Raw genomic sequence first — 15,427 nt, 5'->3', positions numbered from 1 at the left:
CCCCCCTCCAGTATACCCAGTGCCTCCTCCCCAGTGCTCGGCCTGCAGTCTGTCAGTCGGTGGTCCTCGGTCAGGTTGCGGACGATCATGGCACAGAAGATCCAATGTGTGAAGACGAAGCCGTACCAGGACCAGAAGCCGGGCACCAGCGGGCTCAGGAAGCGGGTCACCGTCTTCCAGCAGAACCCCAACTATGCGGAGAACTTCATCCAGAGCATCATCTCCTGTACGGAGCCCGAGGAGCGGGCGGAGGGGGTGCTGGTGGTCGGGGGTGACGGACGATTCTACATGAAGGAGGCGATCCAACTCATCATCCAGATCGCTGCTGCTAATGGGGTGAGTGGGGGGAGGGGGGACACAGACATGGGGGTACAGGAGGTGTGATAGGGGTGCAATAACCGGGCTGAGGGGTTGTACTTTGAGACATGTGGGGGTGCAATATCTTGCAGAGGGAATTGGGGTGCTGTGTATTAATGAGGGGGGATAGGGGTTGCAATAACTTTGGGGTCCAATAGTTTGGATAGGGGTGCAATAACCTTGAGAATGTGGGGTGCAAATACCTGGGGGATGTGGTGGTGCAATAATCCAAGGGATGTGGGGGAGCAATACCTTGCAGAGGGAATTGGGGTGCTGTGTATTCATGAGGGGGGATAGGGGTGCAATAACCTTGAGAATGTGGGGTGCAAATACCTGGGGGATGTGGTGGTGCAATTATCCAAGGGATGTGGGGGAGCAATACCTTGCAGAGGGAATTGGGGTGTTGTGTATTAATGAGTGGGGTAGAGGTGCAATAACTTTTTGGGTCCAATCATTTGGATATGGGTGCAATAACCTGAGAAATGTGGGGGTGCAGTCATTTTGATAGGGGTACAGTAACCCAGGCGATGTGCAGTGGAAAATCTTGAGGATGGGTTAAGATAATTATGTCTTAATGAGGGAATAGGGGTGTTTGGGGTGCAATCATTTAGATAGGGGTACAATAACCTGGGGGTTGTGGGGATGCAATCATTTGGATAGGGGTGCAATCACTCAAGGGGATGTGGGGGTGCAATTTGGATAGGGGTGCAATCATCTGGGGAAATATAAGAACTATTATCTTGGCAAAGGAGTTGGGCTGCAATAATACGGGGTGCAATATATTGAGAGAATTGTGGTGTTATTATGTCTTAATGAGGGGCTATATATTGAGGAAATTGGGGCCCTTTGTCTTTGAGGGCATAGGGGTGCAATAACCCAGGGAATGTGGGGGTGCAATTTGGATAGGAATACAATCTGGGGAAATATAAGAACTATTATCTTGGGAAAGGAGTTGGGTTGCAATAACATGGGGTGCAATATATCGAGGGAATTGTGGTGTTGTGTCTTGATGAGAGGATTGAGGTGCAATAGCTTGAGGAAATTTGGGAGCTATGTCTTTATGAGGGGACAGGGGTGCAATAACCTGAGGCATTTGGGGGTGCCTCAGGTTACGGAACTGCTTTTGGGCGTCACAAGTCCCGCGATTGGGGTGCCATTATGAAATTGGGGCCCTTTGTCTTTGTGGGGATAGGGGTGCAATAACCCAGGGAATGTGGGGGTGCAATTTGGATAGGAATACAATCATCTGGGGAAATATAAGAACTATTACCATGGGGAAGGATTTGTGTTGCAATAACACGGGGTGCAATATATCGAGGGAATTGTGGTGTTATGTCTTGATGAGGGGCTTAAGGTGCCATATCTTGAGGAAATTGGGGAGCTATGTCTTTATGAAGGGACAGGGGTGCAATAACCCGAGGCATTTTGGGGTGCAATATCTTAGAGGGTATCAATGGTACAAAAACCCAAGGAAATCTAAGGCCAAATCTTGGGGGGGGGGGGGGGATAGGGGTACAATAATCTGTGGAATGTATGGGGCACAATAACTTCAGTGCATTAAGGTGTCTTGATGAGGGAAAAGGGGGTTCAGTATTTTGGGGGATGTCAAGGTGCAATATCTTGTAAGTGATTGGAATGCTATGTCTTTTTATAAGGAGATAAGGGGTGTAACAACCTGGGGGATTTAGGGGTGCAATATCTTGGAAAGCATTGGGTTGCATCAACCTGGGGAAATATAAGGGACAACATCTTGGGGACGGAATGCATGCAATAATTACCTTGGGGATGAAGGTGTAATATTTTGTAGGGGGTGCGGGTTCAGTAATTGTGATAGGGGTGCAATAACCTGGAGCAATATAAGCGACAATATCTTGGGGAATGAATGCAATATCTTGGAGGGTGTCCGGGTGCAATAATTGTGATGGGGTGCAATAACCTGGAGGAATATAAGCGACAATATCTTGGGGAATGAATGCAATATCTTGGAGGGTGTCCGGGTGCAATAATTGTGATAGGGGTGCAATATAAGGGACAACATCTTGGGGAGGGAATGCATGCAACAATTACCTTGGGGATGGAGGTGTAATATTTTGGAGGGTGTCCGGGTGCAATAATTGTTATAGGGGTGCAATAACCTGGAGCAATATAAAGTTCACACCACCGCTTGCAGTTCCAGTGCGTTCCCTTTCCAGGAACATGCTCTATTTTTTTTTTCCTGCACGAAGCTGTACTGGAACGTGGTAAAATGCACCAAAATGGGCGCACACGCATCAAAAACGCATCGGACCCCAGCACAGTAAAAAAAAAAAAGCACTAGAATGCATCAAAAACGCACATGCACAAACTCGCCTGGAACGGATCCGGAGGACGTTTTTATAGATGTCAACAAGCGCTAAAAATAAAATGGCACATGCGCGCGCCTGCAAATGGGACGCGTGTTTTTGGTGTTGCAAGAATGCATGGGATTTTGTATGCAATCCCACATTGCACAAATATGAGCCTTGGACCCTCTGACTTGTCTGAATGTAATGATAAGTAGTCATCATTCCTGTAGCCGTTCTCCCTCTGTATTGTCTACAGCAGGATCTGTTGTGATCTTGGGATAACCTTGTCTGTATCTCTGACATCACATGACGTAATGAGAGCAACCAATGAGGTGAGTTCTCCTCTGTGTTACCCAGGGATCTGCTGGGAGAGGGGTGTGTGATGTGTGTTCCATCCATTAAATATTTATATACAGAATGTGTGTCTGATTCACCATCAACAATATTAGTAAACATGTAGCAATAATAGTAACAATAATAGTAAACGTGTAACAATAATACAAATCATGTAACAATAATAGTAAACATGTAGCAACATATGAAATGTTCCTATCACTGCCATGGCTGATGCTGGTTGTGAGTTGGAAGGCCAGCTGTCGGACAGTTGAAGCTCTCGCAGGCCGCAGACCGCGCCGCCACTCAGAGAACGCAGAAGAGGAGCTGGAAGTGAACAGCTGATTGCAGCGAGACGGCTGATCTTGTCATAACCTTGTAGAAGGCATTTGTGTGACCTTTGACATTTTCAAGTGACCTTGCAAGCATCCAGAATAGAGTTTCAGATGCCTCTGAATGGCAATGCCATCCGCCCTGGGTGCGGTTATGTTGGCTGGGTCAGTCTAGGTGTCTATGGACAGCAGGGAACAGCCAGATTGGGGGGGGGTTCCTGATTGAGAAAATGCTAAAAATCGCAGGTTCGGTTTTGAAAAGCTAGAAATTAAAAATATGACATTCAAGTGCTCTGTATTGAGTGTCGAAAATACACTAAGAGGCGCAGAATTCTACACACATGGTTGTATTTATCTGCATATGATTACACAGGAAGCTCTGCAAAGTTAATGGGGGGGGGGGTCTATTCACATCTCAATTCACACTAATGCTATGCGAGAAACGCACAAGATTCACTGCGTTTCCCCACATTGCATCGCACTCTAAGCAATTGCACAACGTCCCTGCGTTGTGTCAATGTTATCTTAACGACACCCCGAAACACATTTGAAAACGCAGTGCGATTTGCCAGAATCACATCACTTGTGATCGGATTCGGGTGTGGAGGGGAAAAAAAGGTACTGCGCCGTTTTGGTGCGAATGCGATGCAATTTCAGCCATACAAACTGTAAGGCTGAAATCGCACCACACGGACATCGCATGTGATGTGCACAGGAATGCGGCGCAAATCGCATGCAATGTCTGCGATCGTACTAGTGTGAACCCAGCCCCAAAGGCAGTGGTGGCCCGTCCCATAGAGGGCACACGGGCGCAGCCACCCCTATAAATGCGTCCGGCCCCCTGATCTACGGGGAGTGTTTTTTTCAAAATTGTCGCTCTTTTTTTGTTTATAGCGCAAAAAATAAAAACCACAGAGGTGATTAAATACCACCAAAATAAAGCTCTATTTGTGGTAAAAAAAGGAAGTCAATTTTGTTTGGCAGCCACGTCGCACGACCACGCACTTGTCAGTTAAAGTGATGCAGTGCCGAAAACTGAAATTTCGCCTGGGCAGGAAGGGGGTGTATGTGCCCAGTAAGTGGTTAATTCTATCAACTAATTCTTGAGGGTAGGTGTGTAAATTTGGGCAAGCTGGTAGAGAGGCCCAGTGCATTACTTGGGGCCCATGATGCTATTAAGACGGCCCTGCTCGGGAGACGTTGCGGACTTGGGGCTAGATTCACAACGAGTTATGCCGGGGTAACTCTGAATCTGCGCCGTCGTACATTTAAGTGTATTCTCAAATTGAGTTACACTTAAATGTAGCTAAGATACGACTGCCTGCGCCACCGTATCTTAGCTGTGTAGTCCACTAGGGGCGTGAACGCTGATTTATGCCAAGAATGCATAAATCAGCGAGATACGCTGATTCACGAACGTACGCTTGCCCGTCGCATTAAAGATACGCCGTTTACGTAAGGTGTTTCCCGGCGTAAAGTTAGTCGAACAAAAAGCTGGCCTAGCCAATTTTAAGTATGGACGTCGTTCCCGCGTCGAATTTTGAAATTTTTACGTCGTTTGCGTAATGGGGCTGGACGTAATTTACGTTCACGTCGAAAACGATACGTCCTTGCGGCGTACTTTGGAGCAATGCACACTGGGATATGTCCACGGACGGCGCATGCGCCATTCGTAAAAAAATGTCAATCACGTCAGGTCACTAATCATTTACATAAAACACGCCCCCCCTGTTCCTCACTTGAATTAGGCGCGCTTACGCTGGCCCATTTATGCTACGCCGCCGTAACTTAGGAGGCAAGTGCTTTGTGAATACAGCACTTGCCTCTCTGACTTACGGCGGCATAGTGTATATGCGATACGCTACGCCGCCTCAAAGTTGCGCCGACATACCTGAATCAAGCTATTGGTCAATGATGTCACCCAGGATTCCCAGCTGTATTTTTGAAATGGCCATTGTCCTCTAGCAGTGTGCACAGCCCTCTATGAAACTTTGGTTACCATTTATTTTATTGCAAAAAATGTATACACAGAAATCTGGATTTTTAGGGGGCCAAAATAAATGTAACAAAGATTTTTTTTCATAAAATCACAAATTTTATTGCATAAATTAAAAACAATCCTAGTCATAAAATCCTCACAGAAGATCCATATGGTCATAATGTAAATACAGTAACTTCAGCTCAGCATGTTTCACTATTTAATGGCTTCTTCAAGAGACTTGTTTCATACTGTGTTTCCCCGAAAATAAGCCTGGGTCTTATATTAATTTTGGCTACAAAAGACACAGTAAGGCTTATTTTCAGGGTAGGTCTTACCATGTAATGTGCTGTCTTCTCTCCCCCTCTCCCTCCCTGCCTGTCAGGAATCCGCAGTTAAAATGCTTGTAAAATCCTATAATCCACTCTATTACAGTACTATATAATGTACAGCAGGGTTTGATAAATTTGCTTGGAATCTAGGAGCCAGCTAAAAAAGTTAGGAGCCAGAAAACGCACCCCGTCTCGACGAGCTTGCGCGCAGAAGCGAACACATACGTGAGCAGCGCCCGCATATGTAAACAGTGTTCAAACCACACATGTGAGGTATCGCCGTGATTGGTAGAGCGAGAGCAATAATTCTAGCCCTAGACCTCCTCTGTAACTCAAAACATGGAACCTGTAGATTTTTTTTAAACGTCGCCTATGGAGATTTTAAAGGGTAAAAGTTTGTCGGCATTCCACGAGCGGACGCAATTTTGAAGCGTGACATGTTGGGTATGAATTTACTCGGCGTAACATTATCTTTCACAATATTAAAAAAAATGGGGATAACTTTACTGTTGTCTTATTTTTTTATTAAAAAAAGTGTAATTTTTTGCCAAAAAAGTGCGCTTGTAAGACCGCTGCGCAAATACGGCGTGACAAAGTATTGCAACGCCATTTTATTCTCTAGGGTGTTAGGATAAAAAATATATATAATGTTTGGGGGTTCTAATTAGAGGGAAGAAGATGGCAGTGAAAATAGTGAAAAATGACATTAGAATTGCTGTTTAACTTGTAATGCTTAACTTGTAATACCAACGGCCACCACCAGATGGCGCCAGCTCACAAAAAAACAATTATTTATTTTTTTTGCCCACCTTCCAAGCCAAGTCGCCAGGACACTATTTCTAGTCGCCCTGGCGACCGGGATTTGTCGAGCCCTGATGTACAATGTGTGTGTTTCTGTAATATTGTGTCAAATACCTTCGTTATAGCGCCGCTCTGCGCTTCTGTGACCCCCCTGGAGCTCTCTGTCCCCAACCCCCCCCCCTCCCCCCAATTATTACAGAAACACTCACATTGTACATTATATTCTACTGTAATAGAGTGAATTATAGGATTTTACAAGCATTTTAAACTAGGGCTTATTTTCGTGGTAGGGCTTACATTGCAGCCCACCTGGAAAATAACACTAGGTCTTATTTTTGGGGAAACACGGTAGTTAGGTTGAAAAAAACATCTAGATCAACCCCCAAAAAAATCATACAATCCCATATATACAATTCTATACCCACAGTTGATCCAGAGGAAGGCGAAAGACCCCAGCAAAGCATGATCCAAATTGCTACGGCAAGGGAGGAAATTCCTTCCTGATCCCCCGAGAGACAGTTCTATTTTCCCTGGATCAACTTTACCTATAAATGTCAGTACCCAGTTATATTCTGTACATTTAGGAGAGTGTCCAGACCTTTCTTAAAGCAATCTACTGAGCTGGCCAGAACCACCTCTGGAGGGAGTCTATTCCACATTTTCACAACTTTTACTGTGAAGAAACTGTATTTGGATATGAAATCTCTTTTCCTCCCGACGTAAAGAGTGCCCTCTTGGCAGAATACAATGATCACTGCTGGTGGCTATAGCTGCCAGCAGTGATTGCATCAAACAAAGCTGGTAGGCTGGATGGATCAACTTCAGTACAATCAGTCTGCCCATAATTGGATCGAAATTTGTCTGGTTCCTGCAGAACTGGCTGAATTTTGATCCATCTATGGCCAGCTAAAGAACGATGTGTGCGGCTAGATTATTTGCAAAGCTTCCAACCAGCTTCAAGCAACAATCTTGGTGCTTGGAATGCATCCTTCAGCTCCAGTTTGGGGAGGGCAAAAACAAATCCCAAAGGCGGCCATACACGGTTCGAATTTCGAAAGATTTTTTTTTTCGAAAATCGTATCAAAGAATTTTCGTACCAATTTCGCAGTGAGCTGCGGCAACAGCCGATTTTCGCGCGGCAAACAAATTTGAGAAACCAAATTTTCCCGGAGAGAAGCGAATATTTAAAATTTGGTCGGCCGAATTTCGAAAATCAATGGTGGCATCATCGGATCACAAAAAAAAACGAACTTTCTGATTTTGAAAAGAAAATTTGTTCAAAAAACGACAGTGTATGGCCTGCTTTAGGCTCTATTCAAACCTGGGCATCCTGAATTGTGGGTGGAATTGTCGCGATTCTGAATCGCGGCAAAAACACGTAACGCATTTGCGATGCCATTATTTCATAATGGCACCCCAATCGCGGGGGACTTGTGACACCCAAAAGAAGTTCCGTAACCGCTATTTTGTTTGCGCCGCGCGACAATCACGGCAAAAATCGCACTGTGATTGGAGTGCCATTAACAAATAATGACATCGCAAATGCATTACGCGTTTTTCCGTGATTCAGAACGCCCAGGTGCGACTGGAGCTTTATGGGAGTTTGTGATCTTTGCGCTGGACGGCCTTGTCCCGGAACTGGTGGCAGGAGGATCATAAATTGCTGTCTAAGCACCTGTGATTTTTGGGTGTTGTGACCAAGAGTATTAATATTTGCAATCACAACAGTCACATTCCGGTGATCTGACTAAATGGTTCCGGTTATCGAGATGGTTCCTGTAAGGACTGCGCAGGCGCAATCCTTGCCTACGGAAATCTCCGAACCTCGGCGAGCATCCAGGGTGACGTGGAATTTGAGGAAAGTGGCCAGTCGGCCTCACGTCCTCGCTTCGCTGGGCCTCCTGGCTCTTTTTTTTTTTTTTAACATCGTCCAATTCACGGGGATGTTAAGGAATGAGCCTGGATGCCGGCCGAGGTTCGGAGATTTCCGTCGGCAAGGTTTGCGCTTGCGCAGTCCTTACAGGAACCATCTCGATAGAGGAACCTTAACGACAAGTCACCGGCACTGATCCATCAGGGGTGGGGGGGGGAATAGTTTCACTTTTTCTAAAAAAAGGTGAACAATCACTTGAAATTTTTTTCCCTATAAGAGTGTAAGTTCTTATGAGCAGGACCCTCTTGTATTTTATTGTATTGTAGCCATACTGTCTCCCTTTTTATATAATGTAAATATAATAATTGCAATCAGTGTCCCCTTTAAAGATATTTCCTGCAGCTTCCTGTTCCGGTGACACGGTTGCTACTTTTCATGAATACAGTTTGAAGTGCCAGTTGAATATTATTAATATAATTTTGTTGTTGTTTATTGTGACGCTCGTTGCTACGAGTCCCCAGGTGATGACCTTTTTGCTTGGCTTGGATGGCATTCTGTTGCTGAACTTGTGACATTCTCTGTTTTTGTGTATGAAGAGGGAGCAGCCCTGCCGACACTCCCTGAGGATCTGATTTGAGGGTAGAGATTGAGTCATTATTATTCTGCTCTGACAAGTACTGAGCCGAGGGTGCCAACATTTGTGTAATCAAATTAAAGCTGAACTCCGGGCACAAAAACTTTCATTTAATGATATTGCACTTGTGTGCCTCAGATGCTTTTACAAACCCAGATTGTACCTTTGTATAAGTTGTAGTGACATCATCACTGTGCTGTACATAGCCTGTTGCAGAGAGGTGGGAGGGGCCCAGCAGGCTCCACCTACTACAGGAGAGGGCGGAGACAGACCAGTTTCCCTGCACAAGGAGAGAGAGCAGAGTTGTGGGAGGGGCCCAGCAGGCTCCACCTACTACAGGAGAGGGCGGAGACGGACCAGTTGCCCTGCACAAGGAGAGGGAGAGCAGAGTTGTGGGAGGGGCCCAGCAGGTTCTGCTCACTACAGGCTGCTAGCAAAAAACCACAGGAGGGGGCGGAGACAAGACCAGTCCTTTTGAACAAGGAAAGAGAAATGTGGGAGGGTTCCAGCAGGCTCCACCCACTATAGACTGCCTGCAGAAAACTACAGGAGAGGTGTTGACAAGACCAGTCTCCCTGCACCAGGAGAGAGAGCAGAGTTGTGGGAGGGGCCTAGAAGGCTCCACCCACTACAGGCTTCCTGTAGAAAACTACAGGAGTGGGCGGAGACAGGACCAGTCACCCTGCACAAGGAGAGAGAGCAGCCATGAGCGGTCTTTATTACAGGAAGTCTCACACTGGATTTCTGCACAGATCTGGAAGAAACGCACAAAGCTCACCTAGGGGTCTATTTAGAAGAGGTTTGTTGCGCGAATGTCACGTGGGCGCAGCAGAGGTTACTCGGATTGCTTTGCTTATGCTGGACACTGTGGGTGGCAATTAAAAAAACGCAATTTCCAGTTTTTGTGTGTATAAGGGATAGGGGGGGGGGGGGGTGTAACAGTTGCACCATTTGGTTAACAGAACATCGCAATCTTCTTCCTGTCTAACATTGTGACATTGGAGATTTATTTCTGAAACTTCCTCCAAACACGGCGCTCACACTCTGCTGAACTATCGCATCCATTTAAAGGATATGTAGATTGGTAGACCATTAGGTAGATTCAGGTACATATGCTTAAACTTGCGGCGTAGCTTAGCGTGTTTAGGCTACGCCGCCGTAAGTTAGCTAGGCAAGTACATGATTCACAATGTACTTGCCTGCTAAGATACGGCGGTGTAGCCTAAATCAGGCGGGCGTAAGGGCGCCTAATTCAAATGTGTGTAAGGCCCCGTATACACCATAGAATCCATCCGCTGAAAAATCTCAGCGGATCGGTTTCAGCGGATAGATTCTATGGTGTGTACATTCCTGTGGATATTTATCCGCGGAAATTTCCCAATTCCAGCAGATACAAATTTGTAGACATGTCTACAAATCTATCCGCTTGAATTGATCCGCTGGTCTGTACAGACTCACCGGATCAATCCGTCCGAAGGGATCCCCCGCATGCGTCGTAATGATTCGACGCATGCGTGGAATTCCTTATATGACAGCGTCGCGCTCACGACACGTCATCGCGAGGGGATTTCGGCGCGGATTTCGATCCTATGGTGAGTACACTCCATCGGATCCAAATCCGCTGAAATCCTCGAGAGGATTTATCTGCGGAAACGGTCCGCTGGACCATATCCGCGGATAAATCCTCTCGTGTGTACTAGGCCTTAGGGGGGCGTGTTGTATGTTAATTGGGCTTGACCTTACGTTTTTCACGTTTTTTTTTATAACTGCGCATGTGCCGGGCGCCTACATTTCCCAGTGTGCATTGCGGCTAAGTACGCCGCACGGGCCTATTGATTTCGACGTGGACGTAAACGACCTAAATCGCTATTTGCAGATGACTTACGCAAACGACGTTAAAATTTAGAATCTCGAAGCGGGAACGGCGGCCATACTGTAACATTACTATTCCACTTATGAGGTGGAATAACTTTAGGCCTGATAATGCCTTACGGAAACGGCGTAAATGTACTGCGGCGGCCGGGCGTACGTTCGTGAATCGGCGTATCTACTAATTTACATATTCTACGCCGACCGCAATGGAAGCGCCACCTAGCGGCCAGCCTCAATATTGCAACCTAAGATAGGACGGCGCAAGCCGTCGTATCTTAGATATGTTTAAGCGTATCTCTGATTGAGAATACACTTAAACATAGGTCGGCGTAGATTCTGAGTTAGGTCGACTTATCTACTGATAAGCCGGCCTAACTCTTACTGAATCTACCTACATGTCTTATATCTAAATAAAAAAGGAAATGTTTCAGGTTTCTAAGGCTTGGTTCACACTGTTGCGGCTCCTCTGAGTGCGACTTTATACTCTCTGGCACATTAAAATCGCAAGAAAGTAGCATCAAAGTAGTGCAGGAAGGGGGCGTGACCAGAAGCCAGCCTGGAAGGAAGCATCCCTTGAGAGCTCCTCTCCAGCCCGCAGCACTTAGGCAGAAAACCGGGGGATTCTGCAGCCATCCATGGGCGGTTCGCGGACCACCAGATCCACAAAGGCACGGGGATCATCCCAACCCCCGCCAGGCTCCTCCACGACCTTCGAGCGCTACTTTAAGCCACCCGACATGCCGCCGGGTGAAGGGGACAAGATGGCGCCGGACGCGGCCACGTTCAACACAGGGACATCTCCCCCTCGCTCACCTCAGACCAGCCATCCAGAGCCATCCCCGACCCGATCGCAGACCTCGGCCTCCTCTGAGAGCCCGGATGGCTCCCAGCAACGGGTGAGTGGAACCCCGCACCCCTGCCCCCCTGCCGCGGACCATGCGGCACAGGCCGCAACCATCCCCGACCCCCGGGACCGGGACACTCAATGTACGGGGGCCTTCCCCCGTCTGCTCCGCACCGCCCCGGATCAGGACTTCCAAAACAGGGCCCAGCTCTCCCCCTCTCCCACGTTCACCGGGGAGAACTTTCCGGCTCTCCAAGCCCCCACCAACTCCCAGGCCTCCATGAGCTCCCCAGAGCAGGGCAGCGTCTCAGCCAGTGCTAGGCCTCAATACACCTCCCCTGCAGCCAGGGGACAGATCCATCAGGCCATCCAGCCCGAGGTCGGAGATCGGAGAGGGATCTCTCCCCCTTCATATGCAGCCATGGCCAGCAATAGCACCCCTTGGCACGGAGGGGCCCCCACCTCACTGGGGGATCAGGCTGAGGCCTGGTCCGCACCATGGGACTCATCCCATCAACCCCCCCCCCCCCTAGAGCCCAGAAGGCATGCAGAACTGGTCTCCAGCCACCGACCGTCCCCTACCGATCCACTTTATAACCCGACTGGCACCAGAGGAGCTCCCCAATATCCTCCCCCCGCCATGGCAGTCTTATATGCAGGCCTTCCCCACGAAAGAGGATTTCAAACAATTGATTGAAGACGTTAAGGCGACATGCCGCACTGAAATACAGGCCCTACACACAGGCCTCAAACACTTAGCTGACAGAGTGGAGATGGCGGAGGAGGAGATACAAGAGACTAAACTGGCGGTACACCGCACCCAAACTCAGGCGTCAGACCATCACCTTATGCTCAGGGATATGCAGCGGCACATTGAAGACCTGGACAATAGGGGGCGCCGCAACAATATCCGCATACGCGGTCTCCCCGAAGTCGACGGGGCGGAGGACCTCCAGCTGACCCTCCAGAATTTATTCAACGACATACTGGGCGCACCAGCTGACAAGCCCATTGAGATGGATAGAGCCCACCGAGCCCTTAAGCCAAAGGGTCCTGCCTCCAAACCGCGCGATGTTATATGCCTTGTAAACTCCTACCCGATGAAGGAAGCTATAATGCGTAAAGCGCGCCCCATTCGCAACCTAATCTTTCACAACAACCCACTACAGCTCTACCCGGACCTCTCCTGGATCACCCTGCAGAAACGACGGCTACTACAACCCCTGCTCCGTACCTTACAGGACAGAGACATTGTCTACCGATGGGGCTTCCCCTTTAGCCTGTCCGCCACCCACCAGGGGACCTCTGCCACCTTGCGTTACCCGGAGGACCTAGACGCCTTCTGCAGAACCCTGGACATCCCCGTCCCCCAGTTGCCGGATTGGGACCTTGTGGCCACACCACCCCCTCCACCAGTGGTCTGGCAGAGAGTCCCCCCGCCCAGACGCCCCAGGGGACGTGACCCTGCCCGAAAATCCCCCAGGCACAGCCCCACCTGAGACGGCCGCCCTGGCCACAAGAGCCGCCCAGAAATCTACATGAAGCCCTCTTGACTTATTTTTTTTATTTATTTTTATTTTTTTTATTGTTATTCAGTTATATTACCCCCCGGTTGCCCCAGCCCTACCTTAACGCTACACATTGGGCCTGTCTTGGACGAGACACCGTAGAGGCTGCCCTTCTGAGTACGGACCCCCCCCCCATGGCTGATAGCCTGAGAGTTCCTTCCTTCCCAATCCCCCTAGTGGAACCTCTCCACGCCGCCCCCTTGCCCCCCCGACCCACATTTTTGGACATTTTGGTCGGGAGGTCCTTAAGGAACTGTTGGGACCTGAGGGCCCCTAGGCCACTCGGGCCCCCGTTGTTGAATGTTGATGTGTGCTTTTTTTGGTCTTTTGCTCTCATCTTTCTCTTTCTTTTCAGACACCTCTCTCTCCCCCCCCCCCCCCCGCAGGCAGGACCCGACGGCGCGTCCAAGTGGCTGTCGGCCCGGCGGCTCCTCCACTCGCCCTCCCAGAACCGAATGCAACGCACCTGACTCCAGCTAAGTATGAACCACGGTCACTCCACCCACAGTATGGCTAAGTTACTATCCCTGAACGTCCACGGGCTTAACTCCAACAGGAAACGTCATCTGGCACTTAGGGAATTTAGGCAGTCAGGGGCGGAGATAGTAATGGTACAGGAGTCGCTCTTCTCTAAGGGCGACTCCTTTGCGTTCGCGTCCAGATATTTCCCCTTAATATATCAGGCCTTTAGCTCACGGAAACGGGCAGGGGTAGCAATTTTGGTAAAAAGGGGCACCCCCTTCACCTGCACAGACTCCTACATAGACCCCCTAGGCCACTTCATTATCCTGCGGGGAACGTGGCACTCACGGGACATAACCCTATGTACGCTGTACGCCCCCAATGCACATCAGCATAGATTCCTAGGTCGGGTTCTTACCCGCCTGGCCAGATCCCCCCACGACCTATTGGTAGTGGGAGGGGACTTTAATCTACCTCATTCGGCTACCTGGGATCGCCTGGTGGTGAATCCTCGGGCCTCGCAGGCAAGGGCCTTGCGGGACTCTAGGCTCTTCCGCCAGCTAACGAGGAGGCATGCTTTGTTTGATGCATGGAGGGCGCTTCACCCAGGGGACCGCCAGTTTACATTTTACTCATCCCCCCACCATATGCACTCGCGCATAGATTATTTCCTACTAAACAACACCACGTTACGTGTTACTGAGACAGCACGGATTCTGCCCATCTCCTGGTCCGACCATGCCCCCATTACCCTGACCCTTGACCTGAACACCCCCACCCGTAGGCCCTATAACTGGCGTCTAAATGATTTCCTCCTGAAGCACACCCCCTCTAAAATGGAAATAGACTCTGCCCTTCAACTCTACTTTAGCGAAAATGACACCCAGGACGTTTCCACTGCCACTCTGTGGGCTGCGCATAAAGCGGTAATCAGAGGACGCTGCATGGCCATCTCTTCGGCCCTAAAACGGAACGCTGAGTCGGCTAGAGAGCAGGCGGAAACGCAGCTCCGAACCCTAGAAAATCGCCTACTGACCTCACCCTCCCTAATGCTCCTTAAACGTATTGCCCTGGTACGGTCAACACTCCGGGACCTGGCGCTGGGTCGAGTCGAGAAAGCCCTAGTTCGCCTACGACAGGTATATTATGACAAGGGCAACAAGGCGCAAGCTTTATTGGCAAGGAAACTAACAGACCGCGCACTCGCCTCCACCCCGCACCAGGTCCAGGACAGATCGGGTAATATTGTATCACACCCCCAAAGTATTGCGGATGCATTCGCAGCATTTTACGCGGACTTGTACAACAAGCCAGAAATCCCCCATAACCCCCCCTCCCCCGACCTGTTAGATAGGATGACACGATACCTGACACAGGCGGGCATCCCTCGGCTAAAGCCGGAGGACCTGACCTCCCTAAACGCTCCCATTACAGTTGAGGAACTGACCTTGGCCATTAAGGCCCTACCCGCTCGCAAATCCCCAGGCCCAGACGGGTTCCCATACGAATATTACAAGACCTTCCTCCTCACACTCCTTCCCCATATGACGAAGCTCTTCAACGCCTTTCTACAACGTACCCCCATCCCACAAGACATGCAGCGATCATTTATTACCCTTATCCCTAAACCAGACAAGGACCCCGCATTATGCGCCAGCTACAGGCCAATAGCCCTGCTGAACTCAGATCTTAAGATCTTTACGAAGGTCCTCTCCCT

General features: G+C 49.1%; 1 protein-coding gene across 1 annotated transcript in view; it reads left to right on the top strand.

The window, feature by feature from the left end:
- The window catches only part of PGM1 (phosphoglucomutase 1), an 84,068-nt gene continuing 68,641 nt past the window's right edge, over positions 1 to 15,427 (top strand). The window contains exon 1 of the mRNA XM_040360777.1: positions 1 to 336. Coding sequence (XP_040216711.1) covers positions 88 to 336 — 249 coding nt within the window. The 5' untranslated portion in view covers positions 1 to 87. The remainder of the gene's footprint in view (positions 337 to 15,427) is intronic.

The sequence above is a fragment of the Rana temporaria genome, chromosome 7 (assembly GCF_905171775.1).
Source record: "Rana temporaria chromosome 7, aRanTem1.1, whole genome shotgun sequence".
NCBI lineage: Eukaryota > Metazoa > Chordata > Amphibia > Anura > Ranidae > Rana > Rana temporaria.
Note: the sequence above shows the minus strand (reverse complement) of the source record. Positions and strands in the feature narration are given on the sequence as shown.